General features: G+C 35.0%; 1 protein-coding gene across 5 annotated transcripts in view; it reads right to left on the reverse strand.

Annotated features, from left to right (window-relative positions):
• Positions 1-26,042, reverse strand: part of LOC143233192 (kin of IRRE-like protein 3) — a 72,626-nt gene that overhangs the window by 41,075 nt on the left and 5,509 nt on the right. The window contains exon 2 of one of the 5 annotated variants that reach the window (XM_076469160.1): positions 23,477-23,553. The exons of 2 other annotated variants lie outside the window; for them this stretch is intronic. In XM_076469160.1, the coding sequence (XP_076325275.1) occupies positions 23,477-23,510 (34 nt within the window). In that variant the 5' untranslated portion in view covers positions 23,511-23,553. Of the gene's footprint in view, positions 1-20,328; positions 20,494-23,476; positions 23,557-26,042 lie in introns of all 5 variants that reach the window. 2 more of the 5 variants (XM_076469161.1, XM_076469163.1) reach the window with 2 other exon arrangements.

Raw genomic sequence — 26,042 nt, forward strand, 5'->3', positions numbered from 1 at the left:
ATTTTTTTTCCAGTATTTTATAAGAATTGTTGAGGATTTAGAAGAGTTGTATTTCATATACAACATTTTTTAATTATAACTCTTTCACTATAAGGTATTTAATTACATGTCCAATAAATACAGAGTTGGAGTCATCTACAGCTAAAAGCAGAGTTTCTTAAAATGTATAATATACCCCCTTGGAGGTACAAATAATATTTTGCAGGGATGTCAGAAATTAGGATAGAGTCAATTTTGCAATGATGTAAAACTTAATATTTTAACAGATTTTTATTAATGAAAATAATAAGTAATTACTATGACACATATAGCATTTTAATGCATATCCTTGTATTCTGTCTCATCACTTAACTCGCTCCTTCACTTATTTAAACAAATAAAAAAGGGTTTCTAAAAAAAAAAAAAACACATTTATTAAAGTAGGCAAGGATGATAAAGGTTTGGGAACTCTAACCTAATGAAGAGGTAATTAAATATGGACAGTTATACCAACATGTACATATAAATGCAGTTTAAACATATACATAATATATATGTATATATATGTTATTTTATAAGAAATTGATAGAGCATTGAAGTTTTCTTTTCATATCCTTGTATAAACTTTCATGAAATATTTTCAGTAAAATAATCTATAGATGAAAATTTCTCAACTGAAGAATTTCTCTCTACTGTGTCACCATAACTGATTATAACAACATACTCTCAGTATGGAGAAAACAAAATACTATAATTGTTTATACAAATAATGAAAGATTCAGTGTCCATTTTTGCTTTTGATGGATACTGACTAGAAATTGTCATTTGATTTTACATCCACGTATAAAATTTCAATATAGTTAAGAATTTTACAAATTTCTAGCTTACTTAAAGGATGGTTTCTTTTTGCCACTACTAAGATGAAAAAGAATTAACAAGTTGAATAACAAAGGTATATCTCCAGTTCAGAACTGTAATAGTTTATTTATATATGATACATTGATTATTAATTTGTTTTTCAGTTATCAGTAACCTGTAAAAGGTTGATTGCTGTTTCCTTTAAGTAATTTCATAATCTACCCTGAAGATTACTAAGTAAAATTTAAAGAAAATCTTTCGTCCCACCTTAGATTATCTACATACTGCATTTACTTGATTCACTGGCCCAGATGTTTTTAGCCAAAGCATTTAAAATTAAAAATAAATACATTTTTGTTACATTTTGGTAATTTCTTTAGTAGAAGCCCCAAAGAGAAATATCTTTAAACAAATGTAAACCATACCAAAAATAAAACATTTGTAAGAACATCAGTAATAATGATACTTTTATTATTGATGGTAAACAGTTAAATTTAATGTAAACATATCATTGGTATTTACTGTGTTTGTGTTTGTTTTCTTATAGCAAACCCACATCTGGCTATCTGCTGAGTTCACTGAGGGGAATTGAGCCTCTGATTTTAGTACTATATGTCCATAGACATAATGCAGTACTAGCAGGGGAGGAGCTGGTATTTATTTATGACCACTGGTACTATAAAACCTATTTCTGCAACTTCATGCATTGATAGTGTAATAAAACAAAGCACTTCTTAAAGATAATGTTCAATAATCATGTAGAAAAACACTTAGTTAAATTAATATCTTAAAGCTACATACTAAGAACACAGTAAAATATGTACATTCATTTAATTATGGTGTTTCTTTTATAATTACACAGTAAAAGTATCTGTATCTGTGTAATGACTCCTATGGTTGAGTAGTCATATATGTAATTATTATTTAGATATTTTCATAGGTTTAGTGAAAGGAGAAAAAGATACATACATTTGCAATAATTCCCATTCATTTTGCTGCACAATTTTTTTAACCCAAAATATTCAGCTATAACTTGCAACAAAATTGAAATCACAAAGATACTCACAAATCATTGGCAAGACTTCATCTACTTTGTACTGCATAAATATTCAACTCTATACATCATAGCATAAATATGCTGCCTTTAGAAATACACACTAGAAGACACATAGTGAACAATACATAAAAGATTTAAGTCAATTCTTAAGTTGTAACAGTAGATAGGTGACATTGATATGATTTCTGTTATACAGTTCTTTACCATAAAATGTTTCAGATGTTATACAAGTTTTATCTAAAGAAATTTCACAAGATTTTACACATTTTAACAACAGAATTTCTACCCCTATTAACTAGTACAGTTATTTCTCCAATACTCAACTCAGGTGAATGACTATTAAGTTTTTTATTTTTTGAATTTTTCACAAAGCTACATAAAGGCTATCTGCACTAGCTGTCCCTAGTTTAGCAATGTAAGACTAGAGGGAAGGCAATTAATCATCACCTCCCACCATCAACTCTTGGGATACTCTTTTATACATGAATAGTGGAACTGACCATCACATTATAATGCCCCCACAGCTGAAAGGGTAAGCATGTTTGATGTGACAGGGATTCAAACCCGTGACCCTTAGGTTATGAGTCGAGTGCTTGAACCACCTGGCCATGTCGGGCCAAATATTAAGATAATTTGACATTTCTTAGTGTACTCTTCACATGAGCTGATATACAGTATGTTTTACAATTTTGAATCAGCACATTTTAGATATTTCATACAAAGCTACATAAGGTCTTTTTACACATAGTTGTCCTTCTGTTTATGTGACAGACTAGAGGAAAGGTAGCTAAAGAAAGCTGTCGAGAGCAAATAATGAACTTAATATTTTTAAGCTCTCAAATAAAGTAATTATAAATACCTGTAATTTCATATTATAGTATATAGTTATTTTAGTATATTATAGCTAGAACTAGCCACTTGCAAGTTTTATTTTTGCATCTGCAGCCGAGTCAAAAAGTACAACATGACTTACATTTAACTTGTTGATGTTTTAAGTATATTAAAACAAGGTTATAGGATATTACATATTAGAGATGTGGAATATATCATATCTTTCGGACCAGTAATTAATAGTGTCAGTGTTACTTAACAATGCAGACAATGTGGAAAGAAGAGAAGTTGGAATATATATGGTGTAATAGGTACCACCATTGGGTTGTTTGAGAATTGCAAGATTTATTCAAGGCTAGTACCCAACACTTCTGAAACTTGTATACTTGAGGATAAGTTAAATAGCTTTGAAGAAGATTAACTGTACTACTTGAGGTGGAAAATAAGAGTAGAATAATAAACTATGAGAAAAGACAAGAAATGGATATGACAGAGTAAGGGCTGTGAGAGAAGAGGGGTGTAGTTCTGAGTTTGCAAGAATGCAGAGCAATAAAACAATTTAAGGCTATTGGATCAGGTTCACTTAACACTAAGCTACTAGTTTATAGTAAATTGGAAATTCTGGTTAATTTGAATGAAGATCAAACAAGATGATTAATGTATTTACATGGTGGAATATTCTCTTAATTATACTGATAAAGATATTTTTAGTGAGGAACATAAAAAGAATATGACAAGAATTAGTTTTCCACACACGTACTAAAGCACATTTCATCATAGAGCATGTTGACAATTTGGTTGTAATGTAGGACAAAATGATGTCAGAAACTAAATCAGAATAGCTGCTCAAAAAGCATAAAGAATTTCTTCAAAGGTTCAATTAGAGATAGAAGTGTGTGTGAACTTTATAGGATGCTCCACCAGGATATAGATACAGGAATGATTTACTTTGTTCATGCCAACAATTAAATTCATTCAGTCAAGAACTCTTCAGGACAGCTACTCTTTTCTGACAAATCAGTAGGATTTTATCATCTCTCTCATGGCCTTAAGAGCATGGAACATGACCTTCTAACAATGAGGGCCTTATGTGGCCAGGTGGCTTGGGTTCTCAGCTCTTAATCTGAGGGTCTTATGTTCAAATCCCTGTCACACCAAATGTGCTTGTCACTTCAGCTATGAGGGCATTATAATGTGATGATTAATCTCATTATTCATTGATGAGAGAGTAGCCCAAGAAATGGGAGTGGGTGGTGATAACTAGCTGTCTTCCTTTTAGTCTTATACTGCTAAATTAAGAATGACCCTCATGTAGATTTGCACAAAATTAAAAATAAAAACAATGAGATGTGAATTGCATTTATGAGCCTTCAGATTCAAGAAGCTGCTATTGAATAAACTATATATTATACAAGTTCGTATTACTTAAGTTTATTTTTAAGACAAAATTGTATTCATCATATTTTTCAGTCCACATCTGATGTGTATTTTAGTAATTAGTAGCTCCCATGGGCTATTCCAAGAGTTTCATCTTTTATCCAGTGCAATTAAAATGCAGTTTGTCTCCCCACCCACCTTAGAATAAAAATTAGCATCCTTGGATCAAAGAATCAATTTCACATCCCACTGATCACCAGTCTGTTTTGTCACAATTGCTTCTTAATGCCAGAAACCATAAACCATTTTATTAGCAAAATGTTTATTAAAATAAAATGGTTGTAGTAGATTTTCTGTGTTCATGCCCATTGTTTACCTGGATAAGTATTTGTTTGGTCTGTCGTTTTATGGCACAAAGCAACTAGGTTATCTGCGCCAAACATCCAGCAAAAAGTTAAAATTATTAAAATTCGTAAAAAGGAATCAAAGTAAAACAAAAAAGTTTAATTTTTGAACTAAAAACTTAATCTAGTTTACAGCAGCAAGAGAAAAACTACAGTAATACAAGTTGTAAAGGACTTTCTGTAGCATAATTTTAATTATCATAACTCACCAGGATGACCAACAGCTAAGTTCAAACATCAGCGTTAGTCACCTGAGTTTGGCGAGTTATACGATGGCACGGTCGTTTTCAGAAAGTAAAATAATATAAGTTTTAAGATACTTTCTGGAGCAAAATTTTAATTTTTATAACTCGCCAGAGTCACTAACGGTTAGTTCAAACATCAGTGTTAGACACCTGAAGTTGGCCTTTCCATTCCTGGTTTCGAGTTATTTTACGTTACGGCCATATTCTAATTTCAAATCAAACTAGTTGTACTTTAACTCTTAAAATGGAATCACATTAAAAGAAAAAAGTCTAATTACAAATTAAAATTATAAATAGCATTAAAAATATTAATGGTGTTTAAAAAACTAAAAAATTTGTAAGGTTGACAGTGTCACCATTGCCAATGATATTATCTAATGGTATGGATAAACCTTGGGGAAAAATATGTTTAAAATGGTGACGTCGTAACGACGACAAGACAATAAGATGTTGTTTATTGTGGCCTGAGTGTCACACAGAAAACATTGATGAATCAGTCCCAGATAAAAGAAAACGACAAGTTAAAAAACTGAAACCAATCATGGTCTAGCAGGAAAACTTCCTCTTTCCAATCATTACAGAAGCATTTATTTGGAAAAGCTTGTTTTCACGTTGCTCACTCCAATATGACTGCCAACCGGCACGGAGCTGAGCCTTGAATACAGGACCATAGTCAGTATATAGAACAGACACAGCATAAATAGTGCCAGAGTAGACAAATTTAGCTGCAGTGTTGGCGAGCCCGTTCCCGCAATTATCAACGTAGCCTAGTATTCAGAAATTTACTGGATAGAAGTAGATGTTAAAGAGAAATGGGCCAGTCGGTTTCGAATATCGGAGAGAAGAGGGTGAGAACTGACGTGAAGCAATTCCTGGGCTAGTAGAGAACTAAGCGAGTCAGTATAAATGGTGCAGTTTGAGTACTGCTAAGCTTCTATGGGATCCAGGGCAAGAGAAATGGCATACAGATCACTAGTAAACAAAGAAACTGTAGAGGGGATTCTGTGCACAACCACCAAACCACAATAAGCCATAGCAGAGTCCACAGAGTCACCTGATTTTAAACCATCTATATAAATAGAAATGGAAGGAGGTTTGAAAAATGTTCAACAAATAACAGACATGAAATAATTGGCGTGAAAATAAGTATAAGAGCCAGTATTAAAAAGAGAAAGGTTGTGATCCGAGAGCACACGCTCTACAGAGCAACCTCTCCCATCAATAATATCATCTCCCCAGAAGGGATTATACCCATTAAAGTATCCCAGGATTAAAAAGGGAGATGGCAACTGTTCAATAAGAGCATCAAGGTCTGATTGATTATAGGTATCTGCAGGATACAGGTAGAGAGAACAAACCATGATGGCTACGGCATCCAAGGGTGTGTCGAGTGGCAAACATGGTGGGCACAAGCTGATCATTCAACAGTGCCACCACTTCATGCACTTGTCCATCACACAACCTGTCATTTCTGTACAAGAAAAACTGTCGAAAGGTAACTGTATCGGCAGGTTTTAGAAATGTTTCCTGTAAGGAAAGACATACAGGATGGTAGGAAGCAATCAGCACTTTGATGTAATCAAGACTGGAATGTAAAACTCGATAGTTCCATTGTATCAAGGTGGCTATTTTTATTTATATTTAGGCGAATTGAGTGGAGAGCCCTTCTATTTTCAACCACGTCTTTTTTCTTTATTTTAGGGAAGTCTATCGACCTCCATGGATCCTGCTCAGGGTCGACTGGGCAGGTCTTTATTGTTGGAAGAGGACTCCAGCGACTGAGGACGTGAACGAATGATCGTTTTGCATCTTGAGGCGGGAGAAGATGTACCCGAGAAAATATGAGTACCCAGAACCAAAGGAAGTGGATTTTGGGGTTTCCTCGAATGAATGTTAAGGGCAGAAATGGGTGTTGATGTTGATTAATCAACTTTTGTTACCACAGAGGTCAAATTACTTTTTTGGTTTGAGAATGATTCTTTTGGAGGCACAGAAATATCCTTCTGTGCTCCCACTGTCATAGTAGAATGAAGTGCAGCAGCATACTTCAGAGTTGAAGTGGTGGACAGCAACTTTTAAGCCTCAGGGTAAGAAATGTTTTGAACTGTCTTCAAATGCTGCACCTCTTTTTCTTCCAATCATTTAGGGCAAGAACGAGAGTAGGATAAGTGTGAGAGCCATTGCAGTTGATGCAATGAGGGTTCATTTCACACTCATAGGCATCGTGGTCCTTGCCACCACAATGAACACACATCAAGGAACCATGACATAATGTCTTCGAGTGACTAAACTGCTGACACTGGAAACATTTGAGAGGGTTTGGAATGTATGGTCGCACCATGCAATTAAGATAGTTTGCCTTGATGGTGGCAAGTGAACGTGGTGATGTAAATGTTAAAATGAGGACATTGATCAGCATCATAATTCCACCTTTGTGAATGAAGATATGCCTCACTACAGAAACTCCTTGGGTGTAGAAACCAGCGAGAATCTTCAACTCTGGGATGTTCTTCAGACCCCTCTTAACCATAACTCCTCGTGCCGAATTCAAAGTAGCGTGAGGCGTAACCTCAATGGGTATATCCCCAATCGAATTTGAATGCAAGAGGAGTTCACTGTGTTTCGATGTAGATGTTTACACCAATAGGTCACCTGAGCGAAGCTTTTTTCGTTTGGAGAGCCAGCAAGTCCCTCTAGTCCCTTCTGAATAAAAAAAGGGAGACATTTGCCCTAAAGGTTTGTCTGAAAGAGAATGTAACATAATAAAATGAGGTACAGGTGTTACAGATGTTGAAGATTGCTGCTCAGAATCTTCAAGACGTGTTCGTTTACCTATGGACTTTTTTCACTATTTTATTTAAGATATTATTTGGATGATCCATAATAGAAAAAGAATGTTTCGGCACCTACTGATTTCACCTACCATGGACCCCTACGAGTAGACGCACTACAATGTCAAACAAGGACACTGCAGCAACGGCAAGGTTTCGTGAGCACTATTCCCAAACACCAGCATGAGATACAATGTCCACAACACTGGTACTTGGTTGACCCAAGCCAAAGTGGACTAGCCGATTGACCCTAGGAAGGCTACCCCAAGGCCGCTCGTTTACAAGAATTCAAGGCCAAAGTGGTGTATTAGGGTTGGATTCCTCAACCACCAGGATCCTCTCCTACCCTTCACGGGTCACCACGCACTGCAGACACGTGGGTAGATGTTTAGATCCCAGAGGAGGTGAACTGAAAGAACAGAACCTTCCCTGGAAGGTCTCCTAACCACGTACAGGAATCCACACCGAGAGGCCTGGACAAGTAAGGAATATTGACAAGAAACATAATTTGCAACTAATAGTGCATTACAACAATACTAATTTCCAGCACTTATTAAAAACAGTTATTTCAAAATCACTTATCACCTGTATTTTTCTTCCCTTCTTAAGTTCTATTCTTTTTGTTTACATTATTAATTTTTTTTTAAATAAGAAATTTCTTCCCTGAGTAATGTTTTTATGTTACTACTCGGTGTGGTAAATTTTACATAATCAACTTCATGTAGAAAATGTATACTGTTCTTACATTCTCAAATGCAATGTATTACACAGTTATTATGGTATTAGTGCTAAAGCATGTTCGTTACAAGAATTCTCAATTACTAATCAATCTTGTACAGACTCTCACGTGCCAATGGCTTTTTATACTTATTTCTTTACATCTTACAAACATGCAAACTATTGCAATGATGACATACGAAGTGCTAATTTTATACCCAACAAAATACACTGAGTTTGAAGTAATCACCGAATCTGTTATGAATTACTCATTAAAAAATATACGCTTAAAGAAAATCCGTAAGTATTTGAATATTTTAGAGGTCGCGTCTCAATAACACAGGTCTTACTTCACTTGTTTACAGGTTTAACAAAGCATGACATTGTCTTCTTGCAATACATGTTCCGTTAATGTTCACGACACAAAACTACGCGTACTGTCAGCAACTATTGGTATTTAGGTCAACAGAATTCAGATTTTCTATTAAATTATCCTCAATATATACTCTTATCTCTTTTATTTCGTGATTAATATAGAGAGGGTTTCTAAATTCTAAAGATTTCTAATTTTACTTATTGTGAATGTGTATGTTTGATATTAAGTACCAAGGTACATAGTGGGCTATTTGTGGGTATCAAACCCAATTATTAATCTTATAAGCCATGAGACTTACAAATGGGTTCCAAGGGAACGGAGGGGGAGCAAAATATCTTCAGTTTTTCTCTTAGCGCACAGAGACACAATAGCCTATGTGTCCACTGCGGAAAATCGAGTTCTGTACCTTAAGTTTCATGTCTGTAAATTTACTGCTGATCTAATAGAGAACTTTGTTTATAAGTACAAGTGAACACTACGAGTTAACAAGTTTGTTTTTCGAATTTCGCGCAAAGCTACGTGAGAGCTATCTGCGCTAACCGTCCCTAATTTAGTAGTGTAAGACCAGAGGGAAGGCAGCCAGTCATCACCACTCACAGCTAACTCTTGGACTACTCTTTTAAAAACCAACGAATAGTGGGATTAACCTTTACATTATAATACCCCCCACACGGCTGAAAGGGCGAGTGTTTGGTGTGGCGGCTTCAATTTTGAATTAGCAGTTTGTAATAATATTGTAAATAATGGTGTCCAGTAAGACTAGCTCTTCCTAATTTTGGATCATCCTATTTTTGAATTAGCAGTTTGTAATAATATTATAAATAATGGTGTCCAGTAAGACTAGCTCTTCCTAATTTTGGATCTTCCCACTTTTCTTTTCTTTTGTAAAATTTTGATTTATAAATTTAACTGTAAATGAATTTCCTTTGAAATAGAGTTTTCAATTTGTGGAGTAAAACAAAATTACGTTATTTCTTTATTGTAACAAGCTGGTATGAAAGCGATAGAGGGGGATTCTACCCTGCGACCCTCGGATTACGAGTCGAGTGCCTTAACCACCTGGCCATGCTGGGCCCGCGTTTAACAAGAGAGAATCTGAAATAACTATGGATCTTGAACTTCTTTTAGGTATGATTAGAGTAAATTAATCAGATATATATGTCCCTTCCCCTCTATTGTTAGGAATATGTTTGTGCGCCAGTGATACCAAACATGACACTCTTGTATATCCGATTCGATTTTATAACTCATCAAGATCTCTCCAGCCTACCCCCAAATTGAAATTATTTAGGCAAGGTTGAAATAAATTAATCTATCAAACTTTGGGCAGGGTGAAATACATTAATCAAAATGGTTTGTCATCCTAATTTCTTGGGTCAGCTAAATACGTGTGACATTGGGTGAGCAACTATCCATAATAGTGGTTCAACAAATAATTGTGTGTGAGGGTGGGTGAGTTGGAGCATCGTCAAAACATTATTTTTTTTTTTCTGGCGACAAATTTACCAAAATACAAATCAAGAAGAATTTTAATTAACAAAACAACCAATCGGAAAACTGGATTTGACGCAATCCACGTTTAGCTTTGAAATACATGTAATAGCTCAATCGTAAGATATAACGGTGAATAAAATACATTGCTATTTTAATTATAACCCGAAAGAATAATTTAAGCGAGTAAAATATTTCAAGAGATTATAGTAACGAATTTTACATCGCTAATAATATTCCCTGCATACACCGAACCTGTAAGACAAGGCGGTAACAGTTTTATTTCTCTTTAAGTTGTTGATGTCCATTCAATCGTTTGCAGATCGTGGGCACACATTGTACAAGGAACAAATACTATGCAAGCCAAGTTCCTTTAAATTACCAGAAATTATACGACAGTCAAATCTTGAATAAAAAAGACATTCGTTTATATCAAATTCCCCATTTTCGGTTTAAGAGCAAATACGTCCCACCTTAATGTCAAACGCACAATGAAACATGTATTTGTAGGAACCACTAAACCTTTGCTGGAAAATATTAACGTTCTTTCTCTGGTTTATGTTACAACCTATTTCACAACACATTCAGTGCGACCTAAAATGTCGTGCAATATTTTTCCTGTCAAAAACTTTCAACTCCAAACACCAGCAACAATTATTTTTTCAACAATTAGTTTTGTTAAATATTGAGAAAAGGGTGTGTGTGTGTAGTACTCAGTGGCGTGTTAAGGTAGGGGCGAAAAGAGGTTCAGCCCCAGGACCCATGGTCTTAATAGGGGGGTCTATTGATAATTTTATAACATGTAAAATGACATGGGATGTGGGGCCCAAAATTTTAATAGCTCTAGGTCCACACAACCTTAGGCTCGGTATGGCCAGGTGGTTAAGGCACTCGACTCGTAGTCCGAGGGTCGTAGGTTCGAATTCCCATCCCACCAAACATGCTCGCCCTTTAAGCCGTGGAGGCGTTATAATATGGCGGTCAACCCCACTATACATTGGTAAAAGAGCAGCCCAAAAATGACTAGGTGCCTTCCCTCTAGTCTTACACTGCACAATTAGGGACGGCTAGCACAGATAACCCTTGTGTAGCTTTGCGCGAAATTCAAAAACAAACACACAACCTTAAATCCGCCATTGGTAGTACTTGAATTTTTAGATTAGCGCCTCCTCCTTGTTTTGTAACAACATACACCCTTGAGTTGACAACAAATTGCAAAAAGTTAGCCGCATTTCTGTATTATCATGTTTTTATCATACATTACATAGTATATTTCTTTTATCGTTGTGATGACTGGCTGATCAAACACTGATTATTTTTTTTGATATCCTAATCACGACCTGCAGAATGCATTATTTTTATATTTTATCCGTATTTTGATTTATTTTAAATAACTTCCACTTTAAAGTCTCAAGTTGTGTTCAACGAGAAATTATAATAAATAATCTTTCAGATGAAGTATTTACAAAAAGACCAAGATTAACAACAAATTATATTACTATAATATAAAGATATATTTTAAACTCGTTGAATATTATAGTTCTCTATTTCTTATTCATTTAATCAATGTAAAAAATATATACAAACACGTGTAACTTCTGAAATAATAATAAAAAAGGAGGGAAATCCATTAAAGCTATTGTGTTTATCTCACTTTACAAAAACGATAGGGCCAACATGGACAGGCGGTTAGGGTGCTCGACTCGCAATCTGAGGGTCACGGGCTCGAATCTAGTGACACCAAACATGCTCGCCTTTTCAACTGTCTGGCGTTATATAGTGATGGTCAATGTCACTATTCGTTAGTAAAGGAGTAACCCAGGCGTTGACGGTAAGTGGTGATGAACAAGTGCCTCCCTTCTAATCTTACACTGCTAAAACATTGACAGTTAGCGCAGATAGTCATCGTGGAGCTTTGCGCAAAATTCAAACAAACAATCAAAATGATGTTCCAAATCACGTCCTTTCTTTGAAACTACTTCCTTCATCATTCAGTCTGAGAGTTATAATTAACATTACTGCCTGAGAATTCAGTTTCCATCATAAAACGCTTCTGAGTAAGACAGTGAAGTAAATTTTAGGGCACACATCTATCAAACCTCCATTTGTGAGAGGGATAACAGTTCTTACGCCCATATTTAAGTGTAAAAAACGCAGAAAGCCCAAAACTACCCTTAAATCTGCACGAAGGAATTTAAAAAGTATGTGTTCAAATATTATACTGTGATTCCAGTTTTATCGTGAAAACATCTGTTAAATTTTGAGATGTGACTGTTCGCTTATGATTTTTTTGGTTTGTAGACCGTGTCAGTTTCAAATTCCTGTCCATTATCTTGTGAATGGTATCAGCAGATATTTTCAGCTTCATCGTAGTAGGTTTTAAGAGATATAAGGTTTTGTTCCGTAACCATGGTCATTTGCAGGTGAAGATTTTATTGTGTATTAAAAGTTCTAAACCCAATGCTGACCTAGACCATAAACTTTTCAAATTTTCTCGCTTCCGTGGAGAAAATTGAAGTCACTTTTGACTTTTTTGAACAATGTTGTGTATTTTGAGTTTACATCATTTAACAATTACAGCAGACACGCATACCTTAAGCTACAAGCAACTTTCAGCAGGTTATCCATTTAACTTGTCCCCAGCTAGTACAGCGGTATGTCTCCCGATTTACGAAAGCTAAAATCAGGGGTTCGATTCCCCTCGGTGGGCGCACAAATAGCCCGATGTGACTTTGCTATAAGAAAAACAAACACCCTATAATTTAACTGACAGAGTTAGCAACTAATCCCAATCAGCTTGGCAGTCGTTTGGGTTTTGAATTCCGCAAGCTCCAGAGGGGCTAGCGATGTCTTTAGTTATTCTTCATCCACGCACGCACTGTGAGGTTGAGCGTTACGGTTGTACTAATGGCATCTGGCGAGCTTAATGTAGGCCATGTGTGTAGGGGAAAAGCCGTGAAGGAAGAATCGGAGGTACCAGTACTCGTAGCGTAGACTTGGCTGGCGAGATCCGTGAACGACGAGGTTGATGGACTTGAAGATATCGGAAAACGAAGTATGAGCAGAGAAATTCAAGCTGGGGTGAGTCTTGTAACGAAGTGTAAGGGAAGCGTGAGATTAAAAGTGAAAAAGGTGAAAGTAGCTTAGTTAGGATAAGAACACAAGTGAAGGTGACAATCAGGATTATAGAAACAGGGTTGATAGGGAGTGAGGAGAGGAAAAGGAAGAAGACGTCCTTTCAGGGTCACAGTGCCAGGGAACTATAAATCAAATGGCTAGGAATTTTGATGCGGGTACACCGGAGTGTCTGGAAAACCACTTTCACTGGACGGTAAAGAAACGATGAAAGTAGTGGTATTTAAATGGCGGCCGAAGACTTGTGCAACTATCAGGGGCGTAGATTTTACACCCGATGGGGGATGATTTTTGCAACCACTCATGTGGACTGTTCAATTTGCAAATTGGTAATCTCTGATTACGTGAATCTGAAAATTGTAAACATGCAGTCACACAGTAATCTTGTTGCCACGATACTTGCATGTATACTTAGGCCTACTGACTGATACGAACTATCACTTAGATCGAAAAGCTTAGAAGCACGCCTATATTAAAGATGTACATTTCGGCTACTGAAAAAGCCTACATCTAGGCCCAATTATGTAATTCGATTGGTAAGAACACGAATCACAAGAACAAACACACAATTTGTAGGCCTGTGATGCAATTAAACAATTCAACAGACCAAACTGTAGGGGGGGGGATGATTGTATGCACCATACCCCCCACTTAAAATGACGGGGATGAATACCCTCCATTTCCCCAGGATCTACGCCCCTGGCAACTATTAACAGGTTAACTTTTTATATCAGTACCAAGTGTAGGAAATTAAAAAAATAGAAGTTACCAGATTGGTCCCTTCGTTTAAAATAATGAAAACAGCGTACCCACTGTTTTGGATTTGATTTTGAAATGTATCTGATTTCATTATGGCCCACTGGAACCTTCGGGCCCGGGAAAAGCCTTTAGTTTGAGCTGTTTTCCACAGAAAGTTTAAAACAAGCTTCTAATCGCACCATCTCCTTCATAGCTCGCTGCAGGAAGTGTATTAGTAATTCCACCATGTAGCTTGTGCCCTGAAGGCATCGTTTTTACTTTTAAAAACAGGAAGTTTTTGAAGAGTTGTTCCATAATAGAAGCCTCGAAACAAAAGAAAGGCATCCCTATTTTCGTGCTAGTGATGCATATTGCGAGAAATATATATGTATACAAATATTTCGTGAAAACATGGCACTGCACACGTATAGTATCAGTACATTATGATATTACTTCCTTCATAAGATAATGACGTATATTATACCTATCACGGTAAAGTAAAACAGGTTACGTAACTTGCATAAAATTACTTGGAGCACTAACATGGTACACTGACATACCGACCTCGCATGGTCAGGTGGTTAGGGCGCTCGACTCGCAATCTGGGGGTCGTGGGTTCGAACTCCCATACACCAAAGGTGCTAGCCCCCTCAGCCGTGAGGACGTTATAATGTACGGTCAATCCTATTAAGTAAATAAGTATTCCAAGAGTTAGATGTGGGTCATGATGACTAGCCGCCTTTCCTCTAGTCTTACACTACTAAATTAGAGTCAGTTAGCCCAGATAGCCCTCGTGTAGCTTTGCGCGAAACTGGAAAACAAGCATTGCCATATGAATTTGCGATGCAAGATTTGATTTAGTAAATTTGGTTCCTCTAAAGCGATTAGATAAAAAAATCGTTGTATAATAAGCATGCCATAACAAAACAAAACAAGAAACTTAGTGATAGAGACAGACGTTCGTTTGTTAAATGTTATCTGCTATGCAAGTTATCCTACACATCAAAATATTATTTAGTATTATTTCGCATTTCTAAAATGAAGACCTCCATTTCTTTAATTGTAGAAGTTATGAGAAATTATCCCGAGAAAATCAGAATACAAGACTTGTTTACATTAATATGACCAAAATGATTACACAGTAGGATGTTATGTTTCATATGTGTGACCCAATGCCGCAGGCCGGGTAGCAAATATTGTCTGGGCCTCTCGGAATATCTGAGTGAAACTCGATAGCTGCTTCGTCCCCCGCACAAACAATGGGTATTGGAAAGAACAGTTTCCGAACTTGGGTTAACGAATGTTGTATCTCGAGATTTGTTTCTGAACAACATACAATACTAATTCACAAAATTTGTGTTAAATATATCTACTGATATTGAGATATGTGACAATGCGAATATTATCAGAAAGGTATATCAAGAAAATGAATAGACGTAGATATACGAATCACCGTGTCTTATGCCAGAGGCGTTGTTAATGTACAACCGACAACATGGCAAGCTTACCTAATCTTGTATTAATACGGATTGCTGTTTATTGACATACAGGAAGCTTCAATACGAAGGCATTAGACGAAACCACTGATCTAAATATTGTTCAGTACATGGCGTTTATGACGTTATGTACAATACTTCACTTCGCTTCTTCTTTGTGGGTATTTGGGTATGTTTAATTTTTAAATACCTAGAAGGGTCAGGTGCACAAGACCTCTTCCTCCATCCCTAGCTTTCATGTCGGCTACTATTATGTTGTTGTTGTAGTGCTTTTGGGCCCGAGTAACCCACAGTACTCCAGTCCTTTTCAGGGCAATATCCATGTATTGGCTTGATTTGTCCTTTTTGTGTGTTTTATCCTTTATCTACTTATTATTTTTTTCTCTTTTATTCCATTTTTATTACATTGTTATTCCATTTATTACATTACATTGTTGGAATTGGCTGGTTAATATGGAGTAATATCAACTTTAAACTGGTCCTCTTCAGGGCAATGTCTATTTATATTTATCTCTTTTTTTTTTTTAAAGTCTAGTACCTAGGTGACTGTTTTAATTTAACACTAGTTTATTAGTTATTATTATTTAAATTTGATTTTATTAGGTGTACAAATTTAACAGGAAAAGGTGTTGGAAGCAATAGCACCCTGGATATTGATGTGCAATACTGTGAATTTATCCATATTTAACAGAGTTCATGATGTATGTTAACATTTGTGGTCGGTATTTTTCGATGTTTTTCATAATTATTTTAATGATTATGTCTGTTAGATTATTTTCATTAGTTGGACTTGTGTATTCTGTCAATATTTAAGAAAAGGTGGAAGTAATGGCATTGGTTAGTGTGTTTTCAATATTCGTTTGTGTGTGTCTTCAGTTGTTTTAGGTGAATCTTCATAACTTGTTGATGGTTTTTCCTGCATGAATGATGTTTTCTTGACTACTGCAGCATATGAGTTTGTTTGTGTTTCCTGGTGCTGGAGTGGTAGTTGGTTTTGATGGTTCGTGAATTTTGTTTGTTTGTGGCTTGTTCGTGTTTGGATTTCTAAGTTCGTATAAGTGTGTCTTAATTAATTTGTATTTCTGGCATCCTTTATAGTTTGCCGTATGTTCTTCCCCACAATTACAGTATTTAGGTTTGGGATTTTGTTTGGTGCATTGTGAAACGTGATTTTCTCCACAGCCTACACAACGCGCAGTTGCTTGGCATGCATTTACGATACTTCTATGCTGCAATTCTAATTTTGAATTTTAGCGGTAAATTATAATTATTCTTATGCGGCCACGTTTAAGAAGTTAAAGGCAACATAAAACTATAGGATGGTAACTAAGCGATACAACTTTTCACTGTGAGCAAACGCTTTGATTTTTGTTTTACTTGTCCACTTGTGTTTGAATATTGTTTATATTCGATTTATTCTCTGGATAACATTTTTGGAATCCACATTTTGCAGATACATTTGAACATATCACAGACTAGATTAAAAACTTTAAGTGCCTCATGTCTAGCCATGGCGGCTTTATAATACGCTGTCGAATACTGTAGTCGAGAAATAAATAATAAAAATCGTGGCAGGTATTTCGATATAACACTTCGTTCGTGTGCTTGTTTGTTTTTGAATTTCGCGCAAAGCTACTCGAGGGCTATCTGCGCTTCAACACTTTGTGCCTCAGAAAGAAACGCAAAGCAATCGAGGACGCTCAGAAGAGTCCTTCTCTTCGCCCCACTCAGGAAGTTAAATTTCGTGCTGGGCTAGTGATTTAGAGCTAAACCGATAGAATTTTAAACATACCAGATTGTGCTGTAGGCTGGTGACAAATGTCTGTTGGTGGTCTGCAAGAGGTTAAATATTGACTCCCCCCCAAACAAAAACAATAAGGTAGGGATCTGAATATCTAAAAATCTAAAAATTTGCTGTGGGGGGTGGGTGGGTGACGATAGTACCCTGAGAAAACCCACTTTCACGATTAGGGCGCCGAATACTCTATCCTGACCGTACCCGGAAGTTGCTGAAAAGGAAATCATGGTTAGTAAAGCTTTCAGAATAAAAAACCAAAACACAACGACAAAACATGTGAAGCAGAGCAATGATGGATCATTAGACCGGTCTAAGGCACCAGGAGGATATAGACAGGCCGTTCGTAAATATAGAACTGATTGATAGATTCTATCAGTATCGACGAGTCGTTCTATTTTTGTCTGGGACGATTTGTATCTTCTTGCAAATCTGGTGTGCGTGTTCTTACTGAATGTCGCGTTGACGTCTATTGCGACTGACGCGTTTGTTGTCTTAACCGTCATGGGTTGAGTCTGGCTTGTGGCTGTATTTTTCGGATTAGGTCGCTGTTTAAGATTAATGTAAACGAGAAAAATTAAAACTAAACTAAAAAACGCGGCAGGTATTCCGATTTAACACTTTGCGCCTCAGAAAGAGACGCAAAGCAATCGAGAGCGCTCAGAAGTCAAATTGATGAGAACTGACTTTGAACCTAGTATATAGTTATAGATCCCGCTCGTGTGGCGTCACCACTCGGATTTGTAGAGACACTCCCTTGCATACTACATGTTCGTTATACAGTTCGATCAATTGTCTGTAAATATGATAAAAATGCAGCACTGCCAACATAATTACGGTAAGTGTTACTTATATTTAAATGTTATCACATCAGAACAAAACTGAAAGAATATATCGTTTGGAGACGAGTTGAATGGGTAACGAGAAAAACTTTAAAACAAAATTGACACGAAAAAACTTCACTTGTATTACAACCTATTATCAAACGCACAACGTTGCAGTAACGACAACAAAACGTTGTCGAAACGTTGTAAATTTGTTAATGAGGTAAGTGTCTAATAAATTTTTATTTGCTAACCATTCAAGACATCTCTAAACTTTCGTTTACCACTGTTATATTGGTAACTACGCCAAAGACAAAACACTTCTGACTGAGTCAGAAAGTACAAAAACATTTATAATTGATGTCGAGGTTTCAAACCTGCGAGTCAAACACCAGTACACCTACTATTACCTTGAACCTTCCGAATGTTCAGGTTTGTTCTGACATATAATACCTCTAAATAAAATATTACAGTTCTTATAAGTACCTGTACACAATGCATTTTGATTTTTCGATCGGTTAAAAATGTTGAGTGCACTAAAACAAAACATATGACTACTTAAATAAATGTAATAACAACACGCATTGAAAATAGTTTACACCTGTTGACGTAAAAATATGTTGTATTATTTGAATACAAATCACAAAGACGTGAAAAACGAAATTATCCAACAACTGAAATAACTGACAACTGTTAAAGTAGAATTTCACTGCTGATAATTATATTTATGAAGCAACTGGTGTTATAGCAATGAGCTCGAACAGCATGTAATTTAATTATATAAAAAAACTACTTAATAACCTTTATATTCGATTACTGTACTCTGCAAACCACTTAATTACTGTGTTCCTGACCAGCTTTATGGTACAATGGTATTATACAGCTACCAAAAAAAATACTTCATTTAATTATGCTTAAAATGTATTTAAGTAAAGTCGTCTGTTAATCTCATTAATTTCAGTACGAACAAACACTTTGTGACTACAGAACATACGAATGTTACCACGGAAAATGCCCTAACTTAGTACAGTACAATGTACAATAAGTAACGTTATACATTGTATATAAACAAATATTGTTTGGTCATGTAGTACTTTCATCTATTTTTGTTGTACTGTTTTCGACCAGAAATATTTGCATTCATTCACAGTGATGTGATTATTTTTAAACGTTTAGTCTATATGTGGTATTGACATAAATATGTGGTCAAGAAATCCTCGGTTGTTTCGTTTCAGTTCCAGTATATATTTTACTGCCTGGAATATTACTGCCATTTCATACATTTTGAAAAACTAGGATTGATCATCGATATGTCTTTTACTGACCAACTATACGGTATTTTGAAGGTTACAGCCTTTGTGTGTTTTGTGTTTGCGTGTGTTTTTCTTATAGCAAAGCCACATCAGGCTATCTGCTGAGCCCACTACAGCTTTTGTATATTGTAAAAAAATGACCGGTTATTTAGGAGCACTTCTCACTTCTATATTTACTCCTGTTCTACTTTGTTTGAGAAATGAGTCCATCAACAAAAAGTCTTCTCTCTTGACCGGTAATAACTGGTAATTGATTTACTAATGAAGTAGAAAAGTGGCTGTCCAGTGCACACATGAGTACGTATATTGTTTCTTTTCTTACAATATAAATAAATATTGTGTTTCACTTTACATAATCTGTCCAATCACCTTTTTATTTAGCTCAAGTCTCATTCATTTAACTAAATTCAGACTCACTTTACAATTTTTCTGATTGGTTCACACGTCATGAAACGAGCCTATTTAATACCTAAAAATACTACACTGGTCAATCAACGTGACAGAACGTGATAATTATTTAGTTCTGTAATTCCAGAAACAAACGTCTACAACCGCATTAAAATATACATATATATATTTGAAAGAAAAATAGTTATGTGCTACGTAATGACAAGACAAATATTACATTTGAAATCAACAAAAATCCTTTCTAAGATTATTTATAGAACAATTCTGCTTTACTATCGTTACACTGGGCGATAAAAACTACATGTATGATACACAGCGTTAATGATGACGTTAGCATTATAACATTTTACAGAGTATGATAATTAAATAATAGAAAAAATATTAGTAACAATAATGTTATGATTTTTAAAAACTATTTATATTAATAAAGATTACTTGTAAAGAGTGACCTACATCATATAAACAAACAACAGAAAGAGGCCTCGCCTTAATTTCTGTTATGCTTTGTGTTTGGAGTCATCCAAACAAGGTGGGCTTCCTTCAAACCGGTCTACGGTCTAACTCCGTGACGAAGGGCAGATCCAGGTACTGAGTGCACCTCGTTTTCTTTTCATCCGACTTGAGAATTTTAATAATAAATACAATACAGTTATAACAGTTCAGCTGTATTTAGAACTGATGATAACTGTATAAGTGTACATACTTTTATATTCTAACCGTAACCTTGTAAGTAAACATCCAGTTCTTACATCAATAAAACCAGTACTGAAAATACATACCAAAAGTAATTCAAACCGTTTAGGCTTAGAGACTGAAAGCGTAATTTAACAATATTTAAAACTTATATTTGGCCAGGTTGTTAAAGCACTCGACTCGTAATCCGAGAATCGCGGGTTCGAATCCCCGTCACACCAAACATGTTCGCCCTTTAAGCCGTGGGGATGTTATAATATGAGGGTCAATCCCACTATTCATGATGACTAGTTGCCTTTCCTCTAGTATTACACTGCTAAATTAGGGACGGCTAGAGCAGATAGCTCTTGTGTAGCGTTGCGCAAAATTCAAACCAAAATTTATATTTTGTAATTCCTTTTTCAACGCGCAAAAATCTTGCAACAGTTGTCAAATCAATCCAGTATTTCTTTACATTAAAGGAGTTTGAAGAAGTGGAAACACTTTACTTTCGTGTTTCCTTCAGCTCGATATAATGATTATTACTATACGTTCAGTACAACACAACGTATCGCTGTAAGCAAATTTAAAAGAGGAACAACACAGATGTAGTTCCATATTCACTTTTACGTTTGAAGAATACAAAAACTCTAGCTGTTCTGGGTATAAAACATTTATTATCAAACTCTACGATATTTATAAGGCAAAACAATTTTACAAAAATGTCTTAAAGCAGGGATCTGGGCTTTAAAAAAGTGCATTTCGCAGGCTCAGCAATTACCCTCTTATTTGACAGATCACATCCACGATATTAATTGATCATATCTTTAAAATGGTATCAACATGTTAATTGTAGAGGGTAAAACCACAACTAACATAATTAATAATTTCTCTAGGAAGTTTCACTTTCTTAGACATTAACAATATGTACCAGTTGTAGAATACTCACCCCGAACAGAGAACTAGTGAGACGTATTAATATTTTCACCGGCAAAAAAACAAAACCGGAACTAACTCTATTATGTATAATACACCATATCCACCTATTCTCTGGTTAGGTTGAGGGTGATTACAACTCGGCTTTCCGAAATGCTGATATTCCAAAAATTAAACATAAATGTAATTGCATAAATAGTAGTACATGTACATGATATTAAGGTAATATTTTGAGGTATATTTGTAACAATTTCAGAGACCTAAATTATCGTTACCCGTGATTAAAGTTTTCTAATATTAAAAAAAATTAAATAAAAACTCTCATAATAATAATAATGTTTTTATAGATATAGAATGAAAAAAAAGGAAAACAATAAGAACAATATAGCAAATTTCAGAACTAGTGGTATTGTTTTTTAATAACCAAAAAGGTCATATTTAAATAATTGTTTATTGTTTAACCACAACTATTTATTTATACAAGCTATGGAGATTTCTGAAGGATATTTAAAGGCCAGTGCAATCTTTTTACCCATTTCTTTTTAGTATATTTTCCATATAAATTTAATTCTATAGTTTCAATCATAAATATCAATAACACTAGACTGAGAGTTACGCGATTTTTGCCATGCCAAGCAGCCGCCATTAGTATATGTTGAACTTTCAAAGCCTGCCACTTGAATAGACAATAGCAAGGCTATCTCACCTCAAAACTTACACTAGACGTTTGGATTATTTTGTTATTTGATCTTAATAAATGTGTCAAGTGAAAATTATCTAAACCTGATCTTAACTTAGAAATTAGGACAAAAATCTTTCACAAAATACACGTATCTGACCAATCCAATGAAGAATGCATTGGATTCTAGTCCAGAGAGAAATCTTAAAATATGTTCTTTTTCGTCGGTTATTATTTGTAACAGAAAAATATTATCTTAAACATTGTTGCTGACAAACGTTCTTAAATGTAGTGGTTAAAGATTATTAAAAATGATGATATAAATGTAATAAAAATTCATTTAGGTTTATACGATTATTTGTGACAAAAAATGGTACGAATGCTTGAAAAAATATACAACATGAATTTCAAAAAAAGTAACACAAATCATTACACCTATTTCTTAATAATGATATTACGTATACTACATTAGATCTAAGGACAGTAAATTTAGCATTGTTACTCTTTTAAAGACTTCCTTTTCCGATTTTTACCGAGTTATGACCGAATGGTCTTGTTATTCTCCTACTACTATATCTTTTGGGATCTGACTCCCTTCCCTCCAAGTGGTCTCTGCAAGTTCTTAATATTAAAGGGTTGAAGTTTAGGGAAAAAAACAACAACTTTGCAACAACCCTCCTGTTTTCTACAAATTAACTAATTTATACAAACACAAACAGCCTCTTACTGTAAAAAACAAAACAAAGAATTCCTCATGATACTGTAAATTTATCATACTGATGAAAACCAGTTCAAGATATTTCACTAATTTTATTATTCTGTAATCAGAACAAAATATTTTGTTTGAAATACTAATATTCTTATCATTAGAACAGTAGTTCTGAAGATCACTCTGACATTAAAACCAAATATTATTATCCATATGTGGATTCACATTTGAATTCCGACATGACAAAATCAAGTTAATTATTTATAACATTTTATTCTGCATAAAAATCATATATGTAGTACAATACATGCGAGGTTAAAGCATGAAAATAGTGTTCACATTTCACTTGACATATTTAACTGATGTTGATTTCAGAAAAAAACAAAGTATGAATTCACAAATCATGTAAAATTTCATATACAAAGAGAGTTGTAAGTTTTAAGTAGATCAGCTTTAGGAATATACGCTTGAATAATCAAAAACAAATGATACGTGTCACTTTTCATCACCATTTTGTTAGTCTACCATTGTCTAATCTGCATATTATAATATATGTCCAATATTTGCTGCAAGTACCTATGCGTCTTACTATTTCATCTACATACCTAAGTTTTCATGACCAGTACGTTCTCCCCTCATGGGCACTTCAAAACTTCAAAACATTGCATAGTGGTCCCTTGTCCTACTTATATAAATTTACAAGAATTTTAGTCTACCAATACAAGCATTTATAATAGCAGCTTAAAAGATTAAAAACACAATTTTCCTTCAATACCTTCTTTTTTCCCCAAAAAACGCCCATGTGTGTAATGTATGCCACAGAGTAATTTCACAAATCTTATAAAAACATGATTAATTTGAGAAATACCAAGGATATTGGCCTGACTTTTATAATTAAATATGGTACATTATACAGTGGATTAATTTCAAAAACACTGCACGTATTTATTTATTCACAATATAATCGACAATTTTGACAATTAAATGTACAATTCATATTTATATGCTAGTCAAATTCTGCTATTTCATATACGAATCATTTCTGCAGTACTTTGTTTTAACGTGAACAATATACAATCGGTAATGCATAAGACGTTTATACCTGTAATACTGATGTTTCACACATACATTACAATTAAATGTAATAAAATGGAAAGGTGTGTACATATATAGCGTAATAAAAGTAGGCTTACTCTGTTATAGGAATTCTTCTACATATATCACAGTTATATTAATATGTTTTGTTCAAACAGAAAATATTATGGGATACTTGTACTACATGCTAATTCATAATAATACTGACAGCTCAAAGATTTTGGACTAAAAGAAGGCCACCTGTCGAAATTTAATTTCTCATGTAATTATGAATATGAGTCGAATGACAGTCCTAAGCCTATGGCTGAATTATTTCCCGATAAACCATAACGTCACTGATCAGACTAGACTTGTCCAAAACCATAAAAATAAACCCAAGTTCCTTGTCCAATCCATTAAGTGAAGTGATATTTAATAAACTTCTATCTTGACACTCAGTAATAGTATCAAAAGTGAATGTAAACAAAACTTGCATCTTTTAATAGTGTATGTTTTGGTGGCGTCTCTGTATATCCTTTCTGAGTAGCAGGCGACTTTAAAATATCGTGGACGATTATTTCAACTTGTAACAGATTTAACGTTGTACATTTATTTTAGTGCCTATGTTTGTATCTGTATAGTTTTCTTTTCACATGTGACGTATTCTTGACTGTGTATTGCGCAAATTCCACCTGTTCTCGAAGTTTGTAGAATGTTCGTGTGCGTAAGAATCAACAACTTATTGGATGTTATGTAATATTAATGGTTGACAGTATTATTGCAAGCTTTGGTGAATGTTCTTGTCTCGTCTGATTCCTATAAAAAGCGGCTAGCGGAGAGATGGAAGTAGAATATATTTGGACAGTTAGTCAGTACACTTTAAGCCTTGAAAGCTATAATTGTAATTAACGTCTATTAATCGGGAAACAACAAAATTTGCCCAGAAACGTTATAGATTTTGAACATTACAAAGTTAAACTTCAGTAAATTACTTCGGACGTTATTTTTTCTATGAAAATATTAAATATCTTCTTCGATAAAAAGTGATCTAACTGGTGTGAAGCTAGTCAAGAAAGACGTTGTTAGCTTGAGCAAAGCGCAACAATATTAACTCAAATTTGTTCGTCGTGGACTTGGATAGCCCTTGAGTAGCTTTGCGTGAAATACAAAACAAACAAACCGTCCCTAATTTAGCAGCGTAAGACTGGAGGGAAAGCAGCTAGTCATCACCGCCAACCTCCAACTCTTGAGCTACTCTTTTACTAACGAATAGCTGGATTGATTGAACATTGTAACGCCCCTACGGCTGAAACAGCGAACATATTTGGTGTGACGGCCTCATTTTTGAATTAGCAGTTTGTAATATTGTAAATAATGGTGTCCGGTAAGACTAGCTCTTTCTAATTTAGGATCTTACCTTTTTCTTTTTTTGTAAAATTTTCATTTATAAATTTAACTGTAAATGAATTTCCTTTGAAATACAGTTTTCAACTTGTGGAGTAAAACAAAATTACGTTTTAATAATGGCATTTATTTGTTGTAACAAACTGGCATGAAAGCGATAGAATCGGATCAGTACGCGTTATTAAACGTATAATTAAATATTAATATAGGTGTGGCTTTGTTACATTTGGTGGAGTCCATCAAACACGTCTTAGCCAAAACGAAAAATACAGAGTAATATAATGAATCGATAGTATGCGAATGTGACTCATTCTTCTTGGATTTACCGTAAGGGGGTAGAAAAACCCATTATGGAATGAAATAGTTTGGGCAACGGAAAATCCGAAAAGGATTTTTTTTCGTTTACAGACAATATTTTGCTTGTTTTTTAAGTTCGCGCAAAGCTACACGAGGGCTATCTGCGCTAGCCGTCCCTAGCAATGTAAGACTAGAGTGAAGGTAGCTAGTCATCACCACCCACCGCCAATTTTTGGGCTACTCTTTTACCAAGGAATAGTGGGATTGACCGCACATCATAACGCTCCCACGGCTGAAAGGGCGAGCATGTTTGGTGTTACGGGAATTCGAACCCAGGATCCTCGGATTACAAGTCGAGTGCCTTAACCACTTGGCCATGCCGGGCCCATGGTCAAT

This window comes from Tachypleus tridentatus, chromosome 12 (genome assembly GCF_004210375.1).
Source record: "Tachypleus tridentatus isolate NWPU-2018 chromosome 12, ASM421037v1, whole genome shotgun sequence".
Classification (NCBI taxonomy): domain Eukaryota; kingdom Metazoa; phylum Arthropoda; class Merostomata; order Xiphosura; family Limulidae; genus Tachypleus; species Tachypleus tridentatus.